The 19,484-nt window shown below is 49.2% G+C and overlaps 6 protein-coding genes across 6 annotated transcripts; 3 read left to right on the top strand and 3 right to left on the bottom strand.

Moving 5' to 3' along the window:
• Positions 1-1,025: 1,025 nt before the first annotated feature.
• On the bottom strand, positions 1,026-2,702 carry EDB91DRAFT_68185 (uncharacterized protein). Its single transcript, XM_041328082.1, has 2 exons — positions 2,377-2,702; positions 1,026-2,317 (listed from the first exon to the last, which is right to left on the bottom strand). The coding sequence occupies exons 1-2, from the start codon at positions 2,458-2,460 to the stop codon at positions 1,034-1,036; spliced, it is 1,368 nt and encodes a 455-aa protein (XP_041180100.1). The 5' UTR covers positions 2,461-2,702; the 3' UTR covers positions 1,026-1,033.
• Positions 2,703-4,319: 1,617 nt separating this feature from the next.
• Positions 4,320-7,242, top strand: EDB91DRAFT_1116248 (uncharacterized protein). Its single transcript, XM_041317974.1, has 6 exons — positions 4,320-4,386; positions 4,436-4,782; positions 4,835-5,426; positions 5,478-5,787; positions 5,837-6,178; positions 6,231-7,242. Coding segments are annotated over exons 1-6 (2,274 nt in total). The 5' UTR covers positions 4,320-4,384; the 3' UTR covers positions 6,912-7,242.
• On the top strand, positions 7,243-8,068 carry EDB91DRAFT_1116238 (uncharacterized protein). The gene is made up of 2 exons (XM_041317973.1): positions 7,243-7,751; positions 7,809-8,068. Exons 1-2 carry the CDS (start codon positions 7,633-7,635, stop codon positions 7,849-7,851), a joined length of 162 nt encoding a protein of 53 aa, XP_041180098.1. The 5' UTR covers positions 7,243-7,632; the 3' UTR covers positions 7,852-8,068.
• Positions 8,069-8,302: 234 nt separating this feature from the next.
• Positions 8,303-11,545, bottom strand: EDB91DRAFT_1198616 (Cys/Met metabolism PLP-dependent enzyme-domain-containing protein). The gene is made up of 9 exons (XM_041320626.1): positions 11,263-11,545; positions 10,717-11,210; positions 10,315-10,667; positions 9,920-10,262; positions 9,559-9,866; positions 9,156-9,506; positions 8,895-9,099; positions 8,680-8,839; positions 8,303-8,633 (listed from the first exon to the last, which is right to left on the bottom strand). The coding sequence occupies exons 1-9, from the start codon at positions 11,501-11,503 to the stop codon at positions 8,368-8,370; spliced, it is 2,721 nt and encodes a 906-aa protein (XP_041180097.1). The 5' UTR covers positions 11,504-11,545; the 3' UTR covers positions 8,303-8,367.
• Positions 11,546-11,701: 156 nt separating this feature from the next.
• On the top strand, positions 11,702-12,488 carry EDB91DRAFT_67958 (uncharacterized protein). Its single transcript, XM_041328077.1, has 4 exons — positions 11,702-11,749; positions 11,800-11,885; positions 11,941-12,138; positions 12,190-12,488. The coding sequence occupies exons 1-4, from the start codon at positions 11,722-11,724 to the stop codon at positions 12,385-12,387; spliced, it is 510 nt and encodes a 169-aa protein (XP_041180096.1). The 5' UTR covers positions 11,702-11,721; the 3' UTR covers positions 12,388-12,488.
• A 490-nt stretch (positions 12,489-12,978) lies between these two features.
• EDB91DRAFT_1198610 (uncharacterized protein) lies at positions 12,979-19,473 on the bottom strand. Its single transcript, XM_041320625.1, is given in 28 exon segments — positions 12,979-13,355; positions 13,415-13,550; positions 13,599-13,636; positions 13,688-13,758; positions 13,807-13,828; positions 13,880-14,844; positions 14,895-14,918; positions 14,968-15,051; positions 15,101-15,181; positions 15,231-15,429; positions 15,482-15,663; positions 15,716-15,749; positions 15,801-15,876; positions 15,923-15,959; positions 16,012-16,091; positions 16,145-16,526; positions 16,582-16,617; positions 16,672-16,710; positions 16,728-16,833; positions 16,889-16,968; positions 17,025-17,082; positions 17,130-17,193; positions 17,243-17,259; positions 17,311-17,424; positions 17,476-18,763; positions 18,816-18,897; positions 18,946-19,307; positions 19,359-19,473. 27 exon segments carry the CDS (start codon positions 19,183-19,185, stop codon positions 13,292-13,294), a joined length of 4,599 nt encoding a protein of 1,532 aa, XP_041180095.1. The 5' UTR covers positions 19,186-19,307; positions 19,359-19,473; the 3' UTR covers positions 12,979-13,291.
• Between the last annotated feature and the right edge of the window lie 11 nt (positions 19,474-19,484).

Genomic DNA, 19,484 nt, shown 5'->3' with positions numbered 1-19,484 from the left:
TTTGCTTTTGAATTTGTCGTTGTCCCCTCGATTGCCTGTATGTCGTTTGCTAACGTGAAGGTAGGAAAATGAAGACGTTGATTATGATATATATTCGCTACTCCCACGCGCGAACCTGATGGTAGTGTCAACGGTTCTCACAAGTCTCTGGCACAATAATGATGACTGTTGACGAGGCCCATCTTCTCAATTCCTGGGGGAAGGTCCTTAGATGGGAGTACTAGGACTCCACAAATGCAGGAGAACATGGCTCGCCTGATTATGGCTTCCTGCAAAGTCGAGGAGCTGGATCGGACAAAACTGCTGCAGAGCCTAGTGAGAACGTCGAATGAGCTCATTCTTGTCGTCGCGGAGACAAAATAGGAAATGTAGCAAGTCGGCGAGGGTTCAGTTGAGATCCTTCAGAAAATCCAATACAAGATAGAGCTCGTCTCTGGCAGATCGTGGCGACGCACGCAACTTTTTGGCGGGTTGATCTCCGATTCGCAAATTTGCACATGTGAATGGGCACTGGCAGGCAGATGAAGTCCAGAGTGTGGGCAGAGCGTTTTCCGAGTCGTGACCTCGTTGTCGTTTCTTGCGTGGTGCTGGCGGGGGCGAACGCACGAACTGAGGATTTGGAAGTGAGGGGGTGTGGAACACACGGCAGGGAAAGTGGTTGACAAACAAAGCATAACTGGTAGAGTGAATTGTATGGGGACACGCTCGGCAGCGGAATGGTTAAAGAGGGTGCTGTATTATATGGCCATCACGTCCCACTGGCAGAAGACTAGTGTAGGCGTAGTACACCAAACGCGTTCGTCTGAAACTAGGCAAGTCACAGGAGTGGCTAGCAAAAAACTTTGGGTCCTCGAATGCTGCATTACGGTATCTATCCCTGCAAGCTGCAAATGCATCTGCATCCGTGCGCACTGCGAAAGTGGTTTCACAAAAAAACTACGTGCAGTTATAGTAGTTACTTACACTGACAGCCCCTTATCATCATTTCGCAAAATGTATAACGACCGAGTCTTACTAGTCTGAAAAACAGGGGTTACGTTTGATATACAGTACTTACTATTTCGAGGGAAGGAAAAAGGGCAGTGTATTCCGCACGCTGCTCATCCGTGATCGTCGCTATACGACGACCGCTGAAAATAAGGCTCTCCAGGGGACACTTTGACCGTACCAATAATGCCTTGACCGCCTCATGAGGCCATGGTATTACCTCGCAAGTTTCAAACACCCGTAAATTGGGGAGTGACAGAGCATCGAACAGGACAGGTAAAGAATGCGCGCCCAAAAAGACAGAATCGATGCCTAAGAATCGAAGTTTGGTGTGTGTGAATGGCTCTAATGGTTGCGTTTGGATTTGAGGAAAATCTGTGGAAACCGCTAACGAGGAGAGGTTGGGACATAGCTGGAGCAAGTGGAGGAATGCATTCGGACGAATTATGTCGATCTGGACATTTATGAGGTGGGCCCATACTGGATTGGAAGAAGATATGTCCCCGACGTCGAACCACGACTCTCCAACAAGGAGACTGCGCAGAGTGGACGGGAGTCGTGAGATAGATTGTGCAATGGGTGGATCATCATGGTTCCACCATATGGTCAGCTCCTGAAGTGCTGGGAGGTCTTTTAACAAAAGTTCAGGTTGGGTCCCTGGTACGGAAATTTTGATAGAGAGAGACGAAATTTGATTGATGTAAGGCCGAAGAAGGCTTCGTAGCTTGGTCAAGTCATCTGCGTCGCAGTGGAGTTCTAACGAGAGGGGACATCCCCGCGATCGCTTGAGCCATGAGTTGTAGCGGACAGCTGCCCACTGCCAGTCACTGTTGTTGACGAATTCCATACACAATCGGCACCATAAACTGGGTATACCCAGAGCAACCTCCCTCCATCGTCGGCATATTCTGGTCAGCAGCATGGGCGGCTCTGATTCGGGCGACAAGTACTTGGCTTCCGGGAGACAGTAAACAAAAATGTGGGATAGGAGTTCATTTGGCAAGCGCCAGAGAGCCGATCCGAGTCCCTTGTGCAAATTCATGGACTGGGTGATCCTGTCCTTCTTTTCTACGAGTTGTTGATGAAGATTTTTTATACCATCCATCACAGTTTCCAGCCCTGAGATTTCGTGCAAAACTGCATCCAACTGCTGCTGGCGCTCGGTGATGATGGTGCTAATGAGTCTCTGACCTTTGGGAATAGCAGTCTGATCGGTATTGGGGAGTCTGCAGTATGGGGTTTCAAGATCTGGAATCTGTTCATCATCAATGAAACGACATCCGATCATATACCGGAAGCGACATACGGTCACCGATTGTGAACGTGCGAGCTGAAACGAAGGAAGATTATTATATGTAGACGCGAGTGGCTATAAAACTAAATACTTACGATATTTTGCAGTGCATGAATGATGTCCGAGACCGGGGAGAGATTTGCTTTTGAATTTGTTGTCGCCCCCTCGATTACCTGCATGTTGTTTGTTAACGCGAAGACTCGGTACTTGAGGCTTAAGGTTTGAGGAAAGTGAAGACGACGTTGATATATGCTACTCCCACGTGCGGTGACGTCAGACGGATGACTGGCCCACTGTCAGAAGACTAGTGTAGGCGTAGTACACCAAACGCGTCTGTCACTGAAACTAGCCTAGTCACAGGAGTGGCTAGCAAAAAACAAAAACTTTGGGTTCTCGAATGCTGCACTACGGTATCTATCCCTGCAAGCTGTAGATGCATCTGCATCCGTGCGCACTGCGAAAGTGGTTTCACAAAAAAAAAACTACGTACACACAGTTATAGTAGTTACTTATACTGACACCCCCATCAGGAAAAAGCCGGCTGACTACATAGTACTATGTAGGCATCAGGTAGCGCTACCAGGGAGTACTAAATACTTCGAGGGAAGGAAAAAGGGCAGTGTATTCCGCACGCTGCTCATCCGTGATCGCTATACGACCGCTGAAAATAAGGCTCGCCAGGGGACACTTTGACCGTAGCTTCCACGCTTTCTTTCCTTAACCAAACCTCTGCACAGTCCTCGTCGCCCTCTTCTTGAAACCAGCCAATGGCGTCAGCCACACCCTACCACTACTATATTACCTGTATGCTTCTTCCACCAACACTTATCCATGCGTCCCTTATTCTCATTCCTCGCTTCTTCCACAGGTACTGCCTCGTCGGAATCGCCATCTTGTTCACAGGCGTGCTCGTAAGATGGAGGGGGCTCGTACTCAGCTTAACGCGCTCTTCTCCAAGCAAGGCCGTGTCAACCGCTTCCGGACAAAGACAGTACGATGTATAGCATACCTCGAGCGAACGCGTATGAAGGACACATTACAGTATTCACCTAGCGAGTTCCAAGAAGCACAGGAGTCGATCGATTCAGAACTGAGCGGTCGAGCGTTGCGATTGCCTGCTCGTATTGAGTAGCCTTACTGGAGTTATGCTCCCACAGACCCCCTCGGTGGGCGCGTTGCGAGTTTTGGCTGGCGCGCACTCCTGCTGGCGCACATCCCAATGCAGCCCCATGCTCCCTGGCATAGAATATTAGTCGAAGCCTCAAATGTACAATTCAAATCTCACCCTGTCTTCTGAACAATGCCTTTGTAGAAGTTGAGAGGTGTCTGAGTTTTTATCAACGTTACACTTGGAAAATTGAAGGTAATTACAATATGCTTACCGAAAAGTCCATGCTCGTCGTGGGTTCACACACCAGTACATGCTATTATCGACGTAAATCTCCATGACTGGAAACCGTGAAGTGACCCTACCAATGTGAGCTTGGCCATCCTATCAGCAAAACGCAAAGAGTCGTTCTCTGCGTATTGTGAGGTGTTGAGAATTGAAGCAATAATAGGTAACATACGACGTGGACATCCACCACGGAATTCATCTTCATCCTCCCCTATACCATGCGGTGGTGAATCTGTGATAAGGATAGCGACCTTGGTAGCTTCATTCTTCCATTCCGCATCCAGGACACGAGCGAACACATCACGCTGAGCTTCGGGTCCGTAATCACCACCGTCTGCTTACAGATTCGCCAGATTCGCCTTAATAGCCAAAACGTCAGAGACGAAAGGGTATTGGCGGGTGATGTACGTGAAATCTTGCGTGGGGTAGTCGCGGAATGCTATAAGTCCAAATCTTAAATCACCACCTGACCATTTTCCAGTCGCAACAAGGCGTTCGCAGTGCGCACAGCGACTGGATGGTGTCTCTTACAGGGTGTGGACTTAAAATTTAAAATTTAGCGCTGAGCCACTGTGGCGGTATTGCCAACATTGATATTATGTAAGAGTTCAGCACAATCCTAATCTACGCGTCTCGCTTCAACTTGAAACTCCCTTGTCTTTAACTACCCGCCACGCACGTATTTTTGTCGTTGCCAGAATCTGCAAATGTTCGTGCTTGCACTCAATGAGTCTGTGCATTCAACTAACGTCACGTAGGGACGAGTCAGCCACGGTTGATTTCTTTGCCGTGCTGGGTAACGAACTTTACCACATTTCAGTATCTGCAAACAGTAGAATCGCGGATATCTTCGAATACCTCAAGTCCCGATATCCCGAAACTCATCCTGTCCTGAAGAGGATCTCGCACAAGCGATGCAAGTTCTACAAATTCAAAAACCCTGTAATAATTTCCGACGATGACTTGGACGACACCGACGTCGTCCAACAATGTCTGGATGAGCATAATTGGACAGAAGTGTCACCGAATAAATCTTTGAAAGCACTGGGATCAGAACTAAGAAACGATCATGTCTACTTGGTGATCAAGCCTCCGCAACTTGAAGGTACGCCGCTGCTGTATCTGCTGACAATTGACATTCTCATTCTCTTCTTCAGATGATACAGATCCAGCCATTGAGAATGTGCGTAAGCAAGACGAAGAGCTTTTTCGCCACTTGCAGGTCACCATATCAAAGCTGCAGTCATGGACCACGCAAGACGTTGGATATAACTTGGACGGTGGTACCTGGCTGATTACTAGCCAAGAACGACCAGATTCAATCGCTGAGATAGAGGATCGACTAGATCGAGCGCGTATATATGCTGTACCAAACACCGACCCGCCGTCTCATGCGGACCCCCATCCGAGGCTGTTATCAGGCTCAAACCCGTCAACCACTCCGATCGCATCCAGTAGATTGAACCCCCTCCCGGATGCGACGAGGGACCTGGAAAATGCCTCTAGTTACCAGGCACTTTTTGATAACATATTTGGGCCCACTTTGTTCGCGCCCACTGAGGACAACCCCGTCGATGTGAAGGATACCCGAGAATTCGCAGCCTTCTTCAGCGTCCTCCGGTCTTATCACCAAGACTCCGCTCTTCTTGAGAACGACTCCTCCTCCTCCCAGAAGGCTAGCAATTTCACTGTGCATTTTATATCACCACCTTTCTTTTCCCGTCGTAGTGAACATTTTAAATACAAGGAGTAAGTGGGATCAACTCGTTACAGTCCAACTAGCCATCATGGATTTTTCAGGCAGACGCCTTGGGGATTTCCCATCTTCCTGAATACTCGGGATAATTGCAACTCCTGGTGCAAGTTCCGCCCGACCAACGATTGCATGGTTTCGTCTACTTCGTTTCTGTGCCCTTTCATGATCTGTGAAGTGGTTTCACAGAAGAACGAGTCTGATCGATGCCGCATGCTAGTTCAAGGCATCGCTCTTGCGCGCGTAGGACAACACTTCATGTCAAGCGGAGAGAAATTCTTCGTTGTGGCAATTTATCTCCGTGCAAATTTGACTGTTGAAAGATATATCATTGCCCAGCCTGGTGAGGATAGAAAGGTCTGTCGCTCTGTCTGTCGTCGCTTTCTGTTTCTTATGCAGAGGCCAGGTATTCATTGCCCAGAAAGACTTTGACCTTAGAAAGGCCGAAGAGGCAGTCACATTCCTTCGTGAGATGTACAACCTCGCGGAGGAGCTCGACGATCTAGCAGGCAAACTTGATCCAAAGAACGAGAAACGCCTTGGCAACATCAAGGATGCTGCTCTCAAGGTGATTTCTCTCACGTCACAGGCTCAGCACAACAAAACACCTAGAACGACACTGGCCTCAGTCCCCGAAGAACATCGTGAAGCCAGTGGCGCTCAGGATGATCTCGGCGTCTTTGATGCTGATGACATTCAATATATTTTGAAAGAGATGGATTACAACATCTCGTTCATTGTGTTTGGGGTGTGTACCACCGCAATTTGTAATATGATAACATTGACAATACATCTTACAGCATCCGTTCCTAGCCTTGGTGTCAAATATCAAGGATGATTCTCAACAAGGATATCTGAAATTCGTGAAAGAGGGGCAAAGGGAGATCGAGATCTTGCGATACCTCATGGGAATTGAATCTCCTTCAAACTACACCATCTCGCCAGTCCAAATCTGGCCGGTGCAAGGGGGTAACGTCATATCAATGCCTATGGCTGGCAGCCACCTTACAAGCCTATACAACCCTAGCGCGCACCTATGGCCTGTTGCCAAGCAGCTGTTCGAAGCTGTTGACTTCATGCATCAGCATGGCGTGGCGCACCTGGATCTGAAGCCTCCAAATATCCTCCTTTCCACCGACGGCGGCCGCCTGTCTATAATCGACTTCAACAGATCCGTGCGCGTCAAAGGCACTGAACACATGTTCCACGGCGTCGTTGGAACCACCGGATATCTTGCGCCTGAAGTTGCGGCTGGTCAAGGCCTCTATAGCGCAATCCGTGCAGACTTGTGGTCCTGTGGAAAGACATTGGAGGAGCTGTGTTCCCTTTGTGGGTCATCCAGGGATCGCAATGCGCTACTCGAAATAGCTCGAGAGCTCATGAATGAAGACCCGAAACAGCGACCGATGATGTCAGATGTCTTGAAGAGGCTGGCGTATTACAAGGTCGATGCCAATACAGGACCAGGTTACTTCAGGTAAGGTGTTCCATTCTTGGCGTGTATGCCGCACTGTATGCGAGCATCCGTTTAATTGTTCTGGGCAATTTTTCCTCTGTCGCACCACCGGAAGTACACGCTTGAGCTCGACCCGCTTGTATACTACGTTTATCCCCAATTCTAGGCAAGAGCAGAAGATAATTCGACGGACAGCTCGATGGCCCAAGTATCCTGCATACCAGTTATACCCTTGTGTAGAAATGGGAATGTCGATCATACCGCAATAGCAGCCCAATGTACCTATACCTTTGCTCTGTCAGATGTTCTTATTAAGTCCGCTACGCAACTATAGGGCCGACCAAGTGCTGACAGGTACTAATCAGATCTGAGCAGATACATGCCGACCGTAGCTCGAGTTTCGCAAATACGTACCTAAGTTGAACTACTGTAACCCACCAATGTCATGCAACCCATTCCTATGTAAGTGAAGCTAGCCGCCAAGGCATATTCGGCGGTGCAATTTTCAAAGTCTGGATCAAACCGCTTCTAGAACATAGCTAGGAAAGTGCTTGTGTGACTTCCCAAAACGTCTTGCCAGTGGTCGAGACTCTAAGACCATCGTGCGATCATCATGATGGTTCTGGAACCACAAAATCAGTGAGCGTATAACATAGTTACCACACAAAGTCCTTTGGGGCCGAACTCAAGCCCTCCATTTTCACCTCGTACTAACGGAGCAATAGTTGCAAGGACTCCATCTCCTCATGAATGTTTTTAATCCTCGCATTCTTGATGCCAGCATCCGCGATGTGACGGGGTGTCTATCCGACACTCAAAAGGCTGATGTTATGCTCCACGCCTTGCAGCATTTGCCGTCCGAAGGGTACGCGTCCTGCTATTACTCTACTTATATAAAATCTAGATTTGATGTGCATCACAGACTGTTCATCATCAATGAAATGACATACGGTCACCGATTGTGAACGTGCGAGCTGAAACGAAGGAATATTATTACATGCAGACGCGAGTGGCTATAAAACTAAACACTTACGATGTTTTGCAGTGCACGAATGATGTGTAATGCTGGGTATGAGTTCGACGGAAATTGATGGATCACAAGTGATGAAAGATGAGTGAGGGGGAGTTTATTCACTGAAGATACAGAAGGTAAGGAGAGGCTTTTATATCTAAGTGAGTGGCGGTACAAGTAGTCAGCGGAGTAGCACTTCGAACCGCAAGTGTTGGCTGCTGTACTTGCGATTCGAGACGCGTCTCTGTCACAATAATAATACGTTTTTACATTTTGTTGGTCACGGACCTCGGAAATTCGTTTGGTGGGCAGCTCTATATTAGAGACTCTACTTTGCAGTGGCATGCACACCTCGAGGACAGTTGAATCAAGTTTACGCATCGCTGTTGCATCTATCATACAGTAAGCTTTACATATACACTCAATGTACTCTTAGATTTATGCAAACACAAAGATACCAACACCTCATCTAAACAAAAAGCCATCGTCCCAGACCATCCGCCCACCCAGAAAGTTCAGCCGTCGCCTTACCAGCAAAAGTATCGCGCAACAATTCGACAACACCAGCATCGTCGGCACCTTCGGGAGGCGTCTCGGGTGGTGTCGCAAGTCGTTGAGGCTGGTTGTACGGCGAGAGGATGCCGAGGCCGCTGCCGCCGACTGATGTGAGGTAGGGCACGAAGCTGTTCGTTGACAGCGCTGCCATCAGCTCGCGAAGACTGGATTCTGAGAGGTCTTTGGAAGAGTGAGTGGAGGTCAAGGATGAGCAGAGGGGACTTACTGTCAGGGACCAGTGTGACTGCGCACCCACCACCTCCGGCACCAGTGAGTTTTGTGCTGAGTGCATATGGAGGGGATGCGGTCTTAGAGCGGATGGCTTCAAGAGAGGGATGTGATACCCCGAGCTTGACGAGATGGCCGTGGTTCTCATCGATGAGAGCCTGGAAGCGCGAGCGTTATCTTTTGAGAGTTCTGGAAAGGAATGGGGGGACGTACAGACAGAGCTGACAATAGTGTTTCTCGTGATAGGTTGGGATCAGCAAGCGCTCGCTGCGCCTCGTCGCTGATGCTCTGTATGGCATTGAGCAGCCCATCGACGAACTCGGGCTCTTGCTCTTTCAAGGCAGCCACACCAGCCACAAGCTGCTTCGTGTTCCTCGGTACCCTCGAGTCCGTCAGGAGGAATTTCAGAGACTTGAATCTGAAAAGCAAGAAATCAGAAACTCCACAAATTAGATCAAGTAGTGTGAGGCATACCCCTGGATCGGGATCATGCCCGATTTCCTGCCAAACCCTGCTCTGGTGTATGACAGTGCGCCGCCGAATACCGCAACAGAGTTATCTACGCCACTTGGGTTACCGTGCAGGATTTTCTCGCTCACGAATGCCCATCGGTTAACCTCTTCAGCAATCGCAGGCGGTATTGCGCGCCGGCCCTGGTGGGAGATATGGATGTGACCAGCAGTGGTCGGGGCGGGCTGTGCAGGAAGCTGAATGCGTGAGTGCAAAAGTAAGAGAGCGGTAGCTGCGCAGGCGGAGAAAGATGCGGAGGACCCGAGGCCTGCTCCGACAGGAAGCGTGGCGCGAGCGGAGAAGTTGAAGGAAGGTCTGACGACTTTTGATGAATCATCGAATGAAATTCATGTAGCGGAAGACTCACCTGATCCCGCGTTGTGCCATGATCATGTACATGTACAGGAACGCGACGCACGCCTGCCGTGCACTTGGATTTGCGAGAACTTCGGGTGACAGCGCACGAGTAGTGATTGCATCAACGAGCTTGTGGTCCAGAGAGTCAGGGTGTGCATCACCGACTCGCACAGGAGTGACGGCATCCCAAGGGAGATCATCCACTTCCCACTCTTGCGTGAAGTTATCGATATCGATGTAGTGCACACTGACTTTGCCATCGTGGCGAGGGTTCGTGACGCCATAACACCGGAGATCCACACTTGCAGCAACTGCCGTCTGCAACATCTGTCAACGAACGCGCAGAGAAGAGAAGGTAGGAAAGCACTCACAACACCGTGCACCACGGCGTGTTCGCCGAAAAGGATAACTTTTCCTGGGGCGCTAACGAACCACTCTCTTTCCTCATTGTCGAGCTCTGTCGCGTGTCCCGCAGACTCATTGAATGCGAGTTTCTGGACGGCGCGGGAGATGGCAGTGCCCTCGGAAGGAATGGTCCGAACGTAGCGCTGGTGTGAGTCCGCCCCTGCGGTGAGGGTGATCGCTCCAGCCTCGAGCAGGGCACGTTCAAGGTCGTCGAGGAGGTCAGCGGGGTCTTCGATACCAACACAAAGTCGAATCAGGTCCTCCGGCAGGCCACGCTCAGCACGCGTAGCAGGGTCAATAGACGCGTGTCTAGAGAATCATCAGTAAAATCGTCGAGGAAAATTTAATAAAAGAAACATACGACATGACGCATGGCATGCTGATGAGGGAATTCACGCAACCAAAGCTGACGCTAATGCCCCACAGACGTGTCGCGGCGACAATGCGCTCGCTTACAGCCTTGTCGCCGGTGGTAAAACTGAGGACGGCGCCATAGCCGTCCGCAATTCGCTCGTGTACATCACGGTTAGGGTGGTCTGCAAGACCGGGGTAGTGGACTTTGAAACCAAGGCGGTCGAGCATTTGAGCGACAAGCATGGAAGTAGCTTGCTGGCGATCCATGCGAATAGCAAGAGTCTTTGATCCTCGTAGAAGGAGGAAACAGTCGAAGGGAGTGAGCGCATTTCCGGCAGCGTTTACGATGAATGACATTTGCTGATTCGGATATGAGCAAGGGTCATAAAGCAAAGGCTGAATCACATACCTTGGCAAGGTCATCCCTGTTGCAGGTAATTACACCGGCCATAAGGTCATGATGTCCACTGAGATATTTAGTGGCGCTATCATAAACGATATCTGCGCCATGCTCGAGGGGGCGTTGCAAGTAGGGACTCATCATGGTATTGTCGACCACAATGACGGCATTGGGGGCGCGTTCCTTGATATCGGCAGCTATGCGTGCAAGGTCGACGATTTTGAGAAGAGGGTTAGTTGGACTCTCGAGGAGGACCATAGCAGTCTTTTCAGGATTGACGTGAGGAAGGAGAGTGTCAGGTTTGGTAGTGTCTACATGGTGCACGGTGATACCGCCATGTGTCTTGAGATAGGTAAGAATGCGATTAGTACCACCGTAAAGGTCATCTCCTGCGATGACTTCATCACCGGGTTTGAGCATGCGCAAGATGGTATCGAGGGCAGCCATGCCAGAAGACACAGTAAGGGCATGAGTTGCAGATGATATCTTTGCAAGATGATGTTCTAGACAGTATATTGAGGCTATTAGCGGGTTTACGATGGAATTGAGACTGACCTAGATGACTGCGAGTTGGGTTTCCACTGCGAGAGTAATCGTACTGTCCATTGATACCTTTAAAAGTTGAAGTTTGGTATATTGGTACAGAGCTAGAGCCATATTGATCTTTCTGAGAAGGATTCTCTACTGTCGCACAGAGGGTAGAAAAACGGTAAGGCTGGCGAGGTCTACAAGGAGATTCTGGTTCTGGAGTTGGTAGATCTTGTACAAATATCTTGGGATTAATAGTCGGAGTCATCTTGAAGTGGGATTGAAAGAAAGAGGTGAGACGATGACCTGCTGTCTATTAACTTTCCTCAAATCTCATCATCTATGAGACCATTTTCATCACGTGACTCCTATATTATCCTTATCCGGTTCCGAATAACTCATTTTCGCCATTATTTGCGAAATTCTTTCTATAAATGGATTGTTTATCAGATTGCGTGCTCGGATAGCTTCACTGGTCTGATCTTCATGGCACCGAAGAAAGCAAGAGAGCAAGGTATGTATGCTCTGCTGTTCCAGTGAAATTCATTGTTAATGCCACCAAAGCTTTAAGACACGTCAACGCCCCGAAGCAGATACTCGCCCCAGACGTCATTGCAAAACGCACCAAACGCCATCTAGAAGAGCTCGAGGTGACAGCTCAAATACAACCGTTCATCTCCAGCCCTAAGTCTAACCATTTTACAGCGTTCCAATTATACAGAACCTTCAATCACCCTTGACGATGATGACGAGGCGGCCATAAGTGGCAAGAATCGCGTTCGCCAGATCGTCTCTGACAAACGCCACCTCAGCGACCCTAATGCAAAAAAGAAAAAGTCGTCCACAAAAGTTCGAACCGCACTCCTATACCGCAAGAATCTCACAGCTTTGATTGAAGAATCGGTTGGTGGATCTTCTTTCCAGACTCATCTCCAATACTGAGATTATATTCAGCGCATAGCGCATCTTCCTTCCCACGTCCCAACATATTTAACAGCTGCCGCTCCTCCCCCTCAGGTGCCTCCACGTCTTCTATGCTCCGTGTGTGGGTACAAGGGCGCGTACAAGTGCAAAAAGTGTGCCATGCCATACTGCGACATGAACTGCGAGAGCGTCCATACTGAAACACGCTGCGAACGTCGCGTCATCTGACACTCCCCATAGTGATATTGTCGACATTTCGTCCACATCTTTTATTCTCTGGGCGAGCTTCTTCTGCCATCGCACACAGGAAAGCCAGAGCTATCGAGTACCGCTACAGTTAGTGTAAGCTCTTAGCTTCCCTCAACCTCCAAGCTTGTTCCATTGATTTGGTATACCAAATTGGATCAGACAGTTTTCTCCTAGCTTTGACAGGCGTTGCGTCACCGACTTATGAAGGGTGGTAGCTAGTAATTCCTTCCTGCAGTCTTATTCGGTGATGACAATGGCGCTGTTACCGTTGGAACCCGATTGTAGGAGGAAATTTAGCCAACTTGTTATGGCTTACATAGTTCCTCGTATGTCTTCGGCGTTTAACCGTCGTTTCGTGGAAATAGTGCGTGTCTCATTGTTTCCACAAATCGACCATGAAACACAGAAGAATATGAGGACCCCCTCCCCACAGCACTCAGATAGTCAATTCAATCTATGAGATAGACCACGGCGTGCTAGTAGTTTGTCACCTTCGATGCAGAAAAGGTTGTGGGCAGTTGAAATGGTCTCGTGCGTGAACTAAAGCTTATCAAGAGAACACATGATGGTAAGAATACCATTGTCTAACTCTCACCAATTTCCGAAATTCGAGCATATCCTTTCATACATATACGAAATGCACCGCATCCAACCGTAACAAATAAAATACATGGTCTAGTACCGATCCGAAAACAAATGAAACGTGCGATCAGTGTGAAGGAAGTGCTCTTGGGATGTGTTATGTATGCAACAAAAGGGGTCGAAAAAAACAAACAAATGTCGATGTCAAACGTGGATATCTGGTCATGTCACTATGTAAACGGTGTAATATATGTACGTGAAGCAAGTCTGTAGATGGGCCTACAGATTTGCTTGAACAGTATCACGAGAGCCCTATCTTGCGGAACATCTCTTCGAGCGTTTTGAATGCTACTGGTTTGACGAGACTAGAATGAATGAGATGTTAAGTACTGCAGGAGGTTGGAGAAATGACGACCATGCTTACTATCCGCTCATACCAGCTTCGAATGCCTTGCGTTTATCTTCGAGCGATGACATCCCAGTCAAGGCTAGGATGACGCTTGGCTGCCGGCTTTCTCGAGCCTTTTCAAGCTGGCGGATCTCGACGGTGGCGCCCAGCCCTGAGAAAATGTGAGACAACATTTGAATAAGTCGGACGCTGAACACACCATCAAGGATGGGCATAGACAGATCAAGAAGAACGACGCTACATTTGGGTGATCAGTCAGTCGCAACCATGCAAAGAATATCGCCCTACTCGAATGGTCCTTCAGATTCAAACGTGTCGACTCCCTGTCGACCATCAACTGCCTCGCGATAGTCAAATCCCTTGTATAAAATGAGTCGATTATTTGGCTACCAGATGGGTAACGTTACCTTCTTTGTCAACCACTTGATACTGGGGGGGCTCATCAGTTAACAGCAGACACAGCAGACTTGAGCCACGCACAGTAAACTTCGTAAGATATTGTTGTCCTCAACTACAAGCACTTTTGGATGAGGACGATCTAAATCCAGGGAACGAACCGACGACTCCAGGAGCATCCCGTCTGTACCGATAGTCACCGTGGAACTTGACATGCTTGAGATTGAGCCTTCAAGCTCAGTGTCCTCCGGAGAGGATGGTACCTCCTCGAAATCCGGCGAGGGAGGAGCAGTATTGTCAGGTGCGGAGATGGGAAATTCGAGAGTTGAGCGGCTATGTGAACCCCAATCAATGCTCCTTCGGCGAAGCCGGTCTGGACTCGATAACTCGTCTGTGAGCATGGAGGAGTGCAGAGAGATGGTATCATCTGAGAACCTAGAGCTGGCAAAGCTTGGCAGACGTTGTTGACGTCTTTGCCTGGCTCGAAGTAGTTGCTTCAGCGCAGCGCGCAGTCGGAACGGTCCACCTGGTTTGTGAACGATGCGGCAAAAACCACCAAAGTTCTCGTAGGCGCCGCAAATCCCCATGACCCTCGGGCTGCCTCTGCTTGAAGACAAGATAATGAACGACCGACGGTAGTCCATTTTCTCAAGAGCGGTAACAACAGGCGACGAGTCTTCGTTTATGATCACGATGTCGCTCAACTCACCTCCGTCAGTCTGCACTCTGAATTTCCACCAGTCCTGGAGGTACTTGCGAAGCACATCACTGAGCATCTGAACACCCTTACTCTTCTGCTTGAACCCAAGGAAGGTAACGATTGGGGCAGCGCCGTCGAACATGAAGGGTGATTGTAGAGGACTTGCACCATCTTCCAAAGCCTCTGCTTGGAAGGTGATCTTGATATCTGTACCAACGTTTTCTTCGCTGGATACTTCCACTTTTCCTCCCACACTGGGAGACTGGACAATGCTGTTGACGATCGCGAGGCCTAAACCTGTTCCAGCTTGTAGAGGGTTCTCCTGCGAAAAGGGATGGAACAGGTGATTCTGAATTCGCCGTCAGTGCATGAGGGTCTTCAATCTGTCAAAACAGTCACCTTTAGGAAGTTTTGGCTAATACCCTATAGCAAATGTCAGTATTTGAACGAACCACTGCACCGAAATCAATACCTTTCCCGTATCGCTGACGCACAACTCCACCATACCAGGCTCATCATCTGGCGCTTCGCGTAAAGATACGTGAACGTATCCGTCCTGCACAGCCATTAGGAAGCACTCGTAAGATGCATTTAATCATACTTACAGTCGTGAACTTCAGGCTGTTTCCGAAAAGATTCATCAACACCCTTCGAATACCACCTTTGTCGCACTTCAATATCCATCCCTGCACAAGTGTCAGTTGTCAATAGGAGAGGACGCCTCGGAGGACTTACGCTTTCACGACGGTCGATGTCGACAATGATCTCCACGTGCTTCGAAGAAGCTGGAGCAGCCATAACGCTTGCAGATCGCTGTTCCATAGCTGGAGCATAAACACTCCCAATTTCGGAGTCGCGAATGGAAGATGTGCGGGCACAGTGTCCAATCCAAGATCCGTCGATTGCCTCTTCGACGAGTTGTTCGAGATCCACTCTACAGGCCAAATCATAAGCAACAACAAGTACAAAAACCTATCCTAACTCACGTGCTCCTTGTGATAACGTTGTCCACGCCACCTGCCTTCATATTGCCGCTGAGTTTCGTGAAGTCGAGGACGTGGTTCACCGTTTCGACAAGTGATGTCCCACACGCCTGCACAGTGTGCAGGAAAGAAGTCTGACTATGGCTTAATGAAGTATCGGAAAGCAGTTCAGCCGCAGCCAGAATCTACGCAGAACCATCAGGAGGAAGGCATGCCGATAAAAGCGTCAAGCCTTACCCCATGCAAAGGAGTACGAAGCTCGTGAGAGATGCTGTCAGGAGGAATTAGTAAGTTGCCCATCAAAGCGAAGCATGCACCAAACTTGGAGATGAATAGACTTTTCGCTTGATCGGCCAGCATCATCCTCCTCTTGAGGACAGCAGAGAGAATGATGACACCTATCCTCTCTGAGTAATTGAGATGAAACTCAACCAACCAACCAACCTATAGCACGGAGATAAGACAGTTCATGTCCTTCAAGCTGAGAATGAAGTCAGCACAGAGATATCTTACTGAACTAGCTGGATCCTTACAAATCGTCGCGATGGATCAGTGGCATTGTAAGCACAAATCAAGGCAAATGGCCTTTTGTCGATATTGAAGACAGGAACAGCTAGTGAACGTAATTAGTGGACTAGAAGAGCATCAAGATAGAAAAAGACATACTAAGTGCATACTGTATATGCGTTGGGATAAAGGGACGGAAGCAGACTGGTAAAATGCCTTCAGAGACCTTGCCATCAGGATATTGGTCAAAGAACGCATTTAGCTTGTGGTATTCATCCGCCGTCAGCGTGCGAGACGTTGGTCGGGAATGCGGATCCCCACGATGCATGACAACAGATATCGTTGCTTCGGCACTGAGCGTCTCCAGTACTTCGCAGTGTGAAACATCCATAACTACCACCTCCTCGACATCTAAAGTGCGCTTGACAAGTCTGGCGGCACGATCGTACACTCTGTCCATGGACGCATTAGCGTAAGGATCGTCATCTAAGCTTCCGTCTTTCTGGTCAATCTCAAGGCACTCTCGACTAAACTGCTCCATCTAAGATGCGGTGAGTTCATGTACAGCGGATGGTGCTAAGGAAGGTAGTGCTCACGGAGGTTTGAATTTTGTCACGTATACGCAGTTGGATCTGGATTGAAGTAGGGTTAATTCAGGGTGTAAGACAGCAGCTGACCCAACTCACTTTGTCACGCCACAATTCCATCTCACGCATTACAACGGCCTAGAGCTCGTGTCAACAGATTCAGAATCGATTGAATCGAACCCACGTGCCGCAAATTCCTTCAAAGTGTGTCGTTGACGAGGGGCGAAATCCTGACGCGGCGAATCATCGATCAAAGAAAGACTGCAAGGCATATCAGGTCAATCGCTCATGCCACGTGGATAGGGACTCCAGTTACCTCCCAATGTTGAATCCGTCGGATGTTCTCAGCGGAGCCCCAGCATAAAAGCGAACGTTCGGAAATTCGGTAACCAGAGGCTACGCCATTCGGTACATTCGTCAGATGAACGTAACAAGGTTTCACTTCAACTAACATTCTTGGCAAACCGCCAATCTAACTTTGTGTCCAGGATAACAGTCGGTTCGTCACCCCTGCAGACAATAAAACACGGAGTTATCAGAAATCAATAGATCCGCACCTTTGCAGTATAGCGTGTGCACAAAAGGACGTCAGTCTCGCACTGCGCTTCAACGTCATCCCACCTGCAAAAGATTGAAGATACACGTGGGTGACAGTAATTGAGCACCCTACACTGTGATTTGAACCATCTGTAAAGGTGATTACCAACAAATTCACGTGGAACTCAGACTAATACTCACTGCTCTGTGCCGTCGATTAGGGATATGTACACGCATTTCGTGTTGAACACAAGTTTTACCAGATGTGCAATGCGATCGAAGTTAATATCGGGACCAGTGTTCCAGAGGTTAAACCTATTTCATATGCTTCCTGAGCTGACCTTCAAAGGTGAAAAACGAATATACTTGTATAGAGCGCGTCTTCGCTCGAGCTCGTCCGGAGGGTTGGGCGGAGCTAAATAGCCAAGTTCTAGGAACATTTGCTCCTCCTTTGCAGACCGGCCAGCACGAAAACTATTGACTGTGTCTGAGACTGATCGTCCTCCTGGCAAGCCACGATCTCTGCCGTAGCTGTCGGGTAGGGGAGAAGAAGTTTGCCTTGTCAAGCAAATCCTTCGTGGAAGAGGAGGTGCCGTACAAACGGCGAGTTCCAGTGACCCGGAATCACGCCTATGGTTTACGTACTCCTGCCAAAGTTGAGCGGGGTCGGGGGTTGAGGAATCTTTATCTGAAGCGGATGTACTGACTGCGGTGAAGTAATCGCCTTCTTCTGTCGGCTCAGGCGAGTAGTTACGCTGCAGTGTAACAGAGGCTGGCGGTGGAAGAGTCAGAGACAGCTCTCCCTCGGCTACGTTGCGTAATGGGGTTCTGGGTAACGATCCGGGTAGGGTGGGCACGCTTAATTCATCTTCAACGTCTTGTGTACCCTCCCAGAAGCTACCAGTGCGGATGCGAGACATGCCGGGCGTTGTCGGATGGGCGGGGGGGCTACTGGCAGTCGGATGTGATCCTGGTATTGCCGCATGCACACCTCGCATTGGATCTGTTAGCTCATGCTCAGGAGAGGGCAACGCAAGAGGAGCCAAATTAACGCGGGCTGCTGCCCATCGCATAGTTGCAGCTGCAGTAGTTGCCTCCGGACTAATGCTGAAGGGTTGTGCCCCATCTAAATGGAGATGCATCGGCTGCGCTCCTGTTGCATGTCGTAGATCTGTGAACGACTTGCGGAATCTGCGACCGCTGAGCGACAATGACTTCGGTGTAATCTTTGATAATAACTTGTTAGGGTATATGGATGAGGGAAAATCAGAGACAATCACTACTTTCTCGGGAGCGTACTTGAAATCTGTCTCATTGATACCGCCATAGGATACCGGAGAAGTAAGAGCCTGATAGGCGGGCGATACAGAAGCCGAAGCCTGCCCAGAGAGCACTGATTCGACGATGATCGGAGCGGGATCACGTCTCATCACAAAATCGTTTCGTCCGGAGCCCTCCCGCATAAGAGGAGGGGACATTGCTGAACGAGGATGACGAGGCGTTTGATGAGGATGCCACTGACCCGATGCGTAAGCGGTCATGAAGGTAGCCCAATCATGCTCGCCTCCATCTATATCGGGAGGAGTATCACCAGGAGTACTTGTCGCCGCCAGGGTTTCAAAAGTACTACCAGAGGGAGCTGAGTGAACTGACACTATTTAGAGGACACTCAGAATTTACGTGGATCGGAACGGGGAGGCACACACCCATGGCCGCAGGGCATGCTCCAAACGACTTCATGGATAAATCATCGGTGTCCTGAGAATTATCTACGTCCTTTGGAGAAATCTGTCACGGTGGTGCAGTGACCCTACAGTATCCAAAAGATATACTTACACGAGGATCCAAGTTCCTGGTGGTGTGGCCATCAAGTAAACATGGTACCTGGGGCGCAGGGGGGAGGTATGCTTTGATGCACTCTGCCACAGAGGCAGTTGCTGGTCGTGGAAGCCGGGGGTTCTTCTCCTTCGCCTTTGGCAGACGTGGAATGGGCATTTGAAATGAAAAGGGCTTTGCGAGAGGTAGAGATGATAACTGTGGATCTAGGGCTGTGTCAGTTATTGTCGAGGACGGCATGGTAGTTCGACGTGTTTATGTAGTATGGATGCACTGTGACCTTCTAGTAGCCGTGAAACAATTACTAGGTGCAGCTACGCGACGATCACTGACTGGAAACTGTAGTCATTACCCGGAGGATGCTGAAACGGGAAGTCAGCCAAGATTCGGACGAAGCGATAAATGATATTCACGAACAACAGTACCAGTAGTGAGGTTGAGGACAGAACGTCCAGCCCGTCGTCGGTGGTGATGGTCAAGAGTAAGGATGACTTGTTAAGTCGGTCTCCCTCATCGAAGAAGGGTTATTGACCTGCTGA

The sequence above is a fragment of the Suillus paluster genome, assembly GCF_016628075.1.
Source record: "Suillus paluster strain FC165 chromosome Unknown EDB91scaffold_11, whole genome shotgun sequence".
NCBI classification, from domain to species: domain Eukaryota; kingdom Fungi; phylum Basidiomycota; class Agaricomycetes; order Boletales; family Suillaceae; genus Suillus; species Suillus paluster.
Note: the sequence above shows the minus strand (reverse complement) of the source record. Positions and strands in the feature narration are given on the sequence as shown.